Here is a 10449-nt window from a genome sequence, read left to right as displayed (position 1 = left end):
AAAAAAAAAATCTGAAGGCTATACGAAGGTCATACAAGCCAGAAAATAAGTACCTTGGCTCGGTAGGGGTGATATTCTCAAGCTGAAAAGTCTCAGTTTCAGGAAAGGAATGTCCTGAAAGAAACAAACTATGTAAACAGAAAAATAGCAGTTGATGCAATAATACATACTTAAGCTAGTTAAATAAATTCCAAATGAACTAATGAACTCAGAAGTCACCATTATTCTTGTCAGCTATTGAAGCAAAAGTAAGAGAATCCTGAGGAGCCGAAATACTGCCAATCTGTTCCTCAATTGGCAAAGGCATTTCTACATTCTTCACACAATTAACCTATGTTAGTGTCATTTATTTGTAAGTACAATTACAATCTTGAACAGAGCAACAAATACCTGAAACGTCAATTCTATAATTGAGATCAAGAGAGAGAGAAAAAACTGCAGCCCAACTATTGAAACAAATATAATCAGTATGGTTTACCTGACTTACATCTGATACCGACATATCAGCATCATTGTGGAGCATGTTGACAATGTCATAATGCAATCCTTCAATATTATTTGATGCAGCAACTTTCGGTCCCTCCTGTGATTCTTTAAATGCCTCTTTGGACTGTAAAATGGCTCCAACGGAAATGCCATTATCTGTCACCAACAGTTGGTCAGCCCCAGCAGCATTTGCATCTTGAAACTTAAGACAGTTATCTGAAAAATTGTCTCCACCAGACGCATCATCAATTATGAAGTATATGAATAATAATTTAGAAAGATAAAAACAACTTCTTGTACCTTGAACTTCATTGCAAGTCTTTGCAGCTGCAGATGGTGTAGTAGAAGCTTCATGTGCTGAAAGCCTGGAAAGTAACTTTGATTGCCCCATCTTAGAAAACTCTTGTTCATTATCCAATGATTTCAGATAGGTTCTGCAATTTTCTTCTGAGTTCAAAGATCCAATGGAAATATAATCCCTTTTCTTAAACTACATGCAGATTTAGACAAAGAAATAATTGGTAATTAATCAAAAATGAATATGAGCGACTGCTTTAATGCTCATGATTTCACAATAAAAGGACTGCGTCATATACTTGGTAAAGGTGCTAAATCAGCTTACATAGCGTCTAAAAACTAATATGAATCAAGGTTTAAAATTGCGTAAATAAGCCTCGTGGCGTTTTTCGTCCGTGAGGCGAGGCGGTGTGAGGCGTAAGCCTCACGGACGAAGAATTGCGTAAATGAGAATTTAAGGGTTTAGCATGTAAATAATAGTAAGATTCTATCATACAATAAAAACATCTAAATGACAAGTGAAATTAGTGGAAAGTAAGAAAATAGATGCAATAAAATCATGTCCCAAAGTACATAACAACAAAATATAAGTCTATCAAAACTCCGAAAGTACAAATAAGAAATAACATATTTAAAGTCCTCACCCCTTCCTCCTCTCCTATAGAATCCAATGTCTCTCAATCAAAGCATGCACTCATGAAGAAACAGACTAACACTAACAACTATTACTAAAGATGATGAATACAACGATATGCCGGGCTGCCGGGGGTCCAAGGGGGCGCTGCCCCCTAGCGGGGTTCGACCTGCCCGGTCAGGTCGCGGAGTCAAAGGGCAGTGCCCTTGCAGGGGTTTCTGGGGGCTGCCCCCAGAACAAATTTTATTTGTAAGAGTACTTTTGAAGTTCTGCTTATTTTTAAAGTTCGTAAGTTATTTATGATTACTTTTGTAAGAGTACTTTTGAAACTCTACAATTATGCATATGGATGTTTGTGATTCTAATTTTATAACCATGATACTGCTATGTTTATGATTCCAACGTTGACTATATTACTATGAATATGATCTTAAACATCATGCTAATTATCATAATTATGCATCAGATGCTACGCCAAATAATGCCAATTTCTTATGACTATGATATCTGAATGTTATGCCATAAACTATGATTTTGCACTAGTAACCATGTTTCAGTTGAAAATACAAATTTTCAATAAATTCATCTAAGCATAGATGTTTTAAGTGACAGAACTGATCACATAATTAGATAGTCTATTCCCAAATATATACTTAAATTTACCAAGGCCCAACGATTAGCATGCGTATTGATTATCTGACCATTATGTTTATTGTTGCACAGAACTAAGATTTACCCATAAAATTGTTTATAAAACTCACCCTGATATATGTTGATTTTGCTTTAGGCAGGAACTTTATGGTGCTACTACAAGCTAAGGGACCTAACTAAGGAATGTATAAGCCTTATATATGCTCAATGATGATTCTGAAATGATTATGTGCAGATTAGGATTGGCCTTTGTAAGGAATGTTAAATGGCATGTAATTAGTAGATGAATACTACACTTATGTTTTGAATTTAGATACTCTAAATATTGTTTTGATAGATAAAAACTGACAATTATATATACAAGTAGCTTAAAATTGTCCACAACACAATCATCAGCCGTTATCATGTTGAAATTTCTATTAAAGATAGATAAAGGAGCGGCTTGGATAATACTATCAGCATGATTGTTTGCACCTGCCTCAATTTATGTGAGCACTTAGGCTAGGTTGTGACAAAGGAAACCGCCTAGTAGTAAAGGATAATATGTAGGCACAATAGAAGTATTGCAGAAGATTTCAAGATTGCCAAAGGGTCACAAGATGAAAATATCACTGGAGGAGTGATGCGGGCAAAAAATATAGGGGTGCCTATACCCTTCGCCTACAAATAAGAAAACCGAGCGACCCACTAAGATCCACGAAAGACGAAGCGACCAAGGATGAGGAAGGGAAGAACAAACTCTTACATTTCAAATAAAATGTAAAAACTAGAAATCAAAAACTTACAACAATGACTCTTGCAAAATTTAACCGACTTACAAACTTGACTCAATCACTTTACGACACCCTAAAGTTGCTTCACTTAGAGAAGAAGGATACAAGTGGAGTGGCACTTGCGGAGAGACGAAAGAAGTTAGAAGCCCGAGAAGAAAGGTTGGAAAGAGCCCGCAGGATTTCCGGAGGGGATGAGAAAGAAGGGTGGAAAGAGCCAGCAGGATTTCCAAAGCAAACCCGCAGGTTATAGCTTTCCAAAAATAACATATCATCCAGCTTTTTAAAACATTACAAATCCTCCCATATTTATAGGTATGAAAGAGGAATACCAAGAGACACCTAATAAATTTCCATAGGAATTCTAAACATCACATAGCATTAAAATACCTAAAAAACATCCCAAGCCAAGGAACAGAAGAGGCATCCACGGGAACCAAGGAGACCGCCCGGAACCAAGGGGCACGGTCACGGGAAAGAGCCCAGGCACGAGAAAACCAGCAGCCGGCCGGAATCCAAGGGGGCAAATGCACAAAATACTAAAGGCCATGGAGGAAGCCAAGGAGCAACCTCATGGGAAAAGAAAATCTCGGAATTCCAAAGGCCAGTTTGGAATTCCAAGAGATAAACATGATTACTAACATAAAAAGAATAAAAAGAACATTTAATATAAGATAACTATGAGCTAAAATCATAGCTAATAATGAGCTAACCCTTAGTTCAATAAGTGAACTAAAGATCAGCTCATAAATGAGCTAAAATTTCAGCTCAATTTTGATTGAGCAAGTAGACTCGAGGGAAGCCAAAAAATCTAATTATTTTTTACATGAGTTGACCCCCCTTTGTCTACATCAGACTCCCCTTCTTGCGAACACAGCTCCTGATGAGTTGGTTGTTGATTCCCTTGAGGAGGTGCATACTGTTCATCCAGCTCTTTGAGTTTCTCACCAAATCTCTTCAAAATTTCTTCCTGTTCCTTTTCGAATTGTTGTTGTATATATCTTTTGTACTTCTCGAATTTTTGATCATATAGGAACATGTGATACTGAAGTTTGTATAAACGATCTTGAAGTGGATCCGTTGAGTCACCTTCTGTAGAAATCCATCTGTCCAACGGAAGTGGGACATCAGGATTATTTTGATCGCTTTCTTCCTTGAATGTAGTCATATTTTTGGTATTTTCCATTTTTTTTACAGACTCAAAAATTATAAGACTCACAATAAGATTCACGACGATACTTGTCTTGTCAAAACAAAACAGAATAAAATTTTGACAAACTAAAATAAAACTTGACAACTCAATTTGACAACCAAACCCTAGGACTTCCTAACTTGCTCTAATGCCAAATGATGCGGGCATAAAATATAGGGATACCCTTCGCCCACAAATAAGAAAACCGAGCGACCCACTAAGATCCACGAAAGACAAAGCGACCAAGGATGAGGAAGGAAAAAACAAACTCTTACATTTCAAATAAAATGTAAAAACTAGAAATCAAAGACTTATAATAATGACTCTTGCAAAATTTAACCGACTTACAAACTTGACACAATCACTTGACGACATCCTAAAGTTGCTTCACTTAGAGAAGAAGGATACAGGTGGAGTGGCACTTGCGGAGAGACGAAAGAGGTTAGAAGCCCAAGAAGAAAGGTTGGAAAGAGCCCGCGGGATTTCCGAAGGGGATGAGAAAGAAGGGTGGGAAAAGCCTGTAGGATTTCCAAAGCAAACCCGCAGGTTATAGCTTTTCCAAAAATAACATATCATTCAACTTTTTTAAATACTACAAATCCTCCTATATTTATAGGTATGAAAGAGGAATACCAAGAAACACCTAATAAATTCCCATAGGAATTATAAATATCACATAGCATTAAAATACCTAAAAAACATTCCAAGCCAAGGAACCGAAGAGGCATCCACGGGAACCAAGGAGACCGCCCGGAACCAAGGGGCACGGTCACGGGAAAGAGCCCAGGCACGGGAAAACCAGCAGCCGGCCGGAATCCAAGGGGGCAAATGCACAAAATACTAAAGGCCATGGAGGAAGCCAAGGAGCCACCTCATGGGAAAAGAAAATCTTGGAATTTCAAAGGCCGGTTTGGAATTCCAAGAGACAAACATGATTGCTAACATAAAAAACATAAAAAGAACATTTAATATAAGATAATTATGAACTAAAATCATAGTTAATAATGAGCTAACCCTTAGTTCAATAAGTGAACTAAAGACCAGCTCATAAATGAGCTAAAATTTCAGCTCAATTTTGATTGAGCTAGTAGACTCAAGGGAAGCCAAAAATCTAATTATTTTTGACATGAGTTGACCCCCCCTTTGTCTACATCAAGGAGGAAGCCACAGATAGGGGCATTTAGCATAATGTCGCAGGAGGAAAATACATTAGTCATAGAAGGGGAACTAAAGGAAGAGAAAACGAATGAAAGAACATAAGAAAAGAACACTCTACATTAACCATAATAACTAAATAATGGCATACAATTTAGAAATCACTTTCTCATTTTCCTTTTAATTTGTTCCACTTAATTTGTTCCAAAAATACCTCTGATGTAGCTACCAATTGACTTCCAAAATTGCAAGAACTATTCCCACAAGATGGTGACGTCATAAAACCATTGGTGCTGAAGGATGGAGATCTCCATGGAGGCAAGGATTGCATGTAAGACTTAGCCATCTCAATTGGTGAACCAGCACCATCTTCAAAACCCTGCAAAACACAGTTAAATCCAAATAAATGCAAAGGAAAAACTTAAATATGCCCAAACATCACCGCTCATTCGTTGACAACTAAAAACAAGCAGCAATTATAATTGTGAAAAAAACTTTAAACCTGTAACCATAGACCATCAAAGGGAGATATTGTACTGCATCAACAAGATAGGAATAAGGAAAGAACTAACATATTGATTCATGCGAGTGGTCAAGTTGCGAGGTCCATAACTTCGATCATATATAGGACTAGGTGTCAGCTTTTTCTCTTCAAACCATCTCTTTGCCTCCAAAACAGCTTTGTTGCGAAGATCAGGAATAACTGCTTCCTTGGCATAAAAGCTTGGAGATAAGGAAGGTAGAAGTCTGGGAGAAAAATTGGATATTTGATAGAGATTCCTGTTATGGTTCAAAGACTGTCCTTGGTCAGTAATCATTATTGGCACCTCATTCTCTGTTTCCTTGCCAATTTCAACAGAATTTGCTTCTGGGACCCGTGATTGAATCATCTCAACCAGTTTGTTGCATTCGTCTCTGGTAGAAAACATTGAGAAAGATAATCAAGCTCTGGTTTAGTACATGAAATTTTCCATGAAACTGAAAGAGTAACGAATCCTTATGTCATTCTCTACAAGTAGAGAAATATGTAATTAAACGCCACTCATATTCAAGCAGCTAATATTTCAGACAAATGAGCAAATTGCAGAAATATCTGTGTAAAGGAACAACAAATGCATCATCAAGCCAGTTACATGGATTATAAGAAAAAATCAATTTTCTAATGCAGTACTAGTCTTGTCAACAGAAGAAGCGTTAAACTCATAAAAATATTATACCAACAAAAATATAAATTATTTCCCAACATGTTAATTTACAGGTTCAAAACAAACAGCCAAAACTAGGAGAAGAATAATTCATGTAAATAAAATGCTTCCATAATATGTTTCTCCTGTACATCCCAAGGAAAGGTCTTTAATGAACACTCGTATTGATAAGCATTATATATATATATATATATATACACACACACACACACATATATATATAACATAGTTTAGCAGCAAAATGGATGGTCTAAAAACAAAAAAGAAAATTATATACATACATAATGAACTTTTCAGCTACCTTGTGAAAGTCTCTTGCAGAAGCAACTGCTCAATAACAAGTTTTGTTTCACTTTTTGGAAAAATGGCTAGCGACTCCACATTTGTCTTTGCCTCACTTTCTCCCTATTCAAAAAAACAATCAAGAAATTCAGTAATATTTTCAGAATGAGACAAGATAGTGGCAAAAGGCAGAAATGGGTAGAAGAATAAGGATTTCTGCTCGCTTGTTTTAGGTGGCTTGGTGACAAATGAAAATAGAAACTTACCATTTTAAAGGAAGTTAAATCATCAGAGCGCAATTGATCCTCATGTTCATCTGCAATGGAGAGGAAGGTAGTAAAAAAATCTATGTGAAATGCATAGAATTTGTCTTTTTCTTGTTGGGCTGATACTTCTGGAGTTATTTTAACTTTTTTCCAGCATTTTTATCATGCAAAATGACACAGAAGTGATAAAAGTAGTTATCGTTTAGTTTTGTGCTGCACGTAACCCTTTGTGAAATTGTTCATCAATGATGAAATCTCCACTACATTTTATTTCCTTTTAAATGGAAATCACCATGACTTTAAATCCGGCGTTGCATGGAGATAAACAACTACAAAGACACAAATATAAAGTTATATATATGCATGTAAAGTTCATGGCGATATGGATTTTCAAGCTATAGTAACATAGGCTGTTAAGCAATAGATGTGGAATGAAGATAATAACAATAAGCTCTCCGAATGTAGAGCTTAAGAAACAGACCCACTCCTCCACAACCCACCATTACCTTTCCCACCATGCCAACCTTCTAGCTCCGGTTATTTCCATTGTGCCGCCTTATGCCTCCCACTATTTACCACTACAGCCCGCACAGCCTTTGATTAGCACTCACCCTTCTATCATCTCTCTGTTTAATGCTTTTTTTTTTTAAGCTTTCATCTAACTCATTTAGGGTATTGGAACTATGGGAGAATTTTCATAGCTGAAATAAATTGAAATATGTTATTTTAAGTTAATTTCAATAGGTTTTGTGTACTTTCTAATTTTGGGTCTTTTGCAGCTTCTAAAGGCCAAATTTTGAAAACGAGCATGTTTCATGGCACTTTCATCGGAAGCATCGCGTTTAAAAAAAAAATTTGAAAACAAGCCAATACGCCAAATTGTTCGGCATATGCTTTTAATGCGCGGTTTGGATTGATGCATTCAAAGAATGCGCCGAAGTTATAGGAATGCGCATACAGGTTACGCGTATTTTTTAGAATGTGCGCAAACATGCCGCGCATTCTTCGCATTTTAAGTTTTTTTTTTTTTAGTAAGCATTTTAAGTTCAACACAGCTGGCGCCAGCGCAATTTCAGTGGAATTTCGTCTGAAGCAGAGGAAAGATCCGGAAATTATGCGAGTTTGGTGTAGAAATTCATGGCGGACGTTGAGTTGTAGTTGGCAGATAGAAAAGTTATGAGGGGAAGTGGGAAGCAAATTTGGCTATAAAAAGGGGAACCGCAGTTCGTTTCCTTCCACTCTTCTTCAAGCTCAGCTGCCTCAAACTACCGAGAACCAAAATCTTAAGGTATGTTGTTCTTTATTTTATTTTTGAGTTTTTTTTTTGCTTTTATGTTAGTTATGAATTATTTTTTGTAAGATTATTTAGCATAGGTTCATTGAATTATATTTGTAAGTTAAATCTGTTAATTTTTTTGAAAATTTTTATGATGTATTTGTTGCAATTTATGTAATATTTTTCATGATTTTTTGTTGATATTAAGTTGGAAAGTATGAAATTTGTAATTGTTAGATCTTTGTTCAAGCACGAATAAGTATGTAGACGTGTAAGCAAAGGAGCTGTGTCAACCAAATATTTTTTTGCATGTTTGTTATTTTTATACTTAAATTATTTAATAAATTATTTTTAGACTAACTATAATTTATAATATTATTAAAAAACCGAAAAATATGAGCTGAACTTTCATTATTTTTAATAGTGAGCTGTATTAATTACTTTTGTACTTGATTGCTTTAAAAAGTAAACGTGAGACATATTAGGTTAAGGACACACTAGTTTGTTGTAAAAGTAATTTTTTGTAGATTTGATGTTAGAAATAATGCATTAAAATAATGTTATTTTAAATTATTATGATTATTCTTACTAGTAAAATGGATAAGAAATATCTCTAAAAAAGTTAATTTTTAGTATATAAATTTGAAAAATAAAAGATATTTAGATGGAACAAAAAGCAAGTTTGCCAATCATAATTTTTCATGGAAAAAAAAATAGGCTTCAAAGCTCTAGTTTTTTAAGCACAACCATGCAAATTTAATAAGAATTAATATTTTCATACATTTATGTATGAGGATTGTGGGGGGGATTTGTCATCATATTAAAAAAAAAGTATCACGAACATAAATCTTAATATACAAAATCACATTTAGCATGTTCAACATCTTATAATTTAAGAGTTTGTATGACAATTTTTTAAGCATGTCATTTAAGAATATTTATAATTATTGTTTGTTTACATAATAATGTAATAATCATTTTTATTTACAAAAAAAAGGGGGGATTTGTCATCATATTAAAAAAAAAGTATCACGAACATAAATCTTAATATACAAAATCACATTTAGCATGTTCAACATCTTATAATTTAAGAGTTTGTATGACAATTTTTTAAGCATGTCATTTAAGAATATTTATAATTATTGTTTGTTTACATAATAATGTAATAATCATTTTTATTTACAAAAAAAAATTGTTTAAAATTTCAGTTAGGATAGTATTGTATAATATAATATTTCAAATCGAAATTTTTTTTTTTTTTTTTGCAAATGAATAATCGAGACACTGAACCAAAACCATGCCACAGCAAAAAAAGACATTAAAACAAATCATTTACAAACTAAAAAGATATTAAAATTTACAAATAATATTTAATATTAAAATTTAGTTAGTATAAAACTTAAAAAATCATTTATAAACTTAAAAAATATTAAAATTTAGTTATTATATATGTGAATTAGTAATAAGTATTGTGTATATATTTTTGTAAATTAAGAGAACTATTTTTGTGAATTAATTATTATATAAATCATGGTTGCTCTAGCTATTATATAAATATTTTGTTATTATTTATTTTTGTTAATTAGTAAGAAGTATATTTGTTAAAAAAATGGATTATAAATTATATGTATTTGACTTTTACGGTCAACTATCTAAATTTTATAAGTATGGGCAAAAATTATTTTTTTTAATATTAAGATTTTTTAAATTTTATATTATTTAAATGATTACCACCTAACTAACTTATCTTTATATCAGCAATTAATGTATCACCATTTACTATTTCAAAGTAATATTTACTGTTAACAGCAATGAAAATTTAATTAACTCAAACCGTAAAAAATAAGCCATTGGATTCAAAATTAAGATAGCTCACCCAATAGTATTTATTTATAAATACAATTATATATTTTCGTTTCCAATTTGACAAAGTTATGTATAGAACTAAAACATTATTTACACATTAACAGGGTTTACTAATGTATGTTGGAAAAAATTTAATACTACATATATGATCATGGAATATATATGAAAGGATATAATATCTCATATACTTCTTATAGTATAATTATTCTCCAAAAATATTTAGATCAATCACTGAATTATTAATAAATACTTAATTATTGCTAAAACTCATCATGTTTTATTTTGTAATATGATATTTCAAATTTATTAACGCCAACCATTAAGTTAAAAAATAAAACATTCGGAAAATTGAAATTATAAATTCAGTTT

The 10449-nt window shown here is 33.2% G+C and overlaps 1 protein-coding gene across 1 annotated transcript in view; it reads right to left on the bottom strand.

The window, feature by feature from the left end:
• The window catches only part of LOC110101899, a 28732-nt gene that overhangs the window by 1559 nt on the left and 16724 nt on the right, over positions 1-10449 (bottom strand). Inside the window, exons 2-9 of the mRNA XM_020829995.2 lie at positions 6939-6988; positions 6692-6795; positions 5758-6100; positions 5400-5564; positions 787-976; positions 479-702; positions 220-331; positions 20-114 (exon numbers count right to left, since the gene is read on the bottom strand). Coding sequence (XP_020685654.1) covers positions 20-114; positions 220-331; positions 479-702; positions 787-976; positions 5400-5564; positions 5758-6100; positions 6692-6795; positions 6939-6988 — 1283 coding nt within the window. The remainder of the gene's footprint in view (positions 1-19; positions 115-219; positions 332-478; positions 703-786; positions 977-5399; positions 5565-5757; positions 6101-6691; positions 6796-6938; positions 6989-10449) is intronic.

This window comes from Dendrobium catenatum, unplaced genomic scaffold, assembly GCF_001605985.2.
Source record: "Dendrobium catenatum unplaced genomic scaffold, ASM160598v2 fragScaff_scaffold_974, whole genome shotgun sequence".
Lineage (NCBI taxonomy): Eukaryota > Viridiplantae > Streptophyta > Magnoliopsida > Asparagales > Orchidaceae > Dendrobium > Dendrobium catenatum.
Note: the sequence above shows the minus strand (reverse complement) of the source record. Positions and strands in the feature narration are given on the sequence as shown.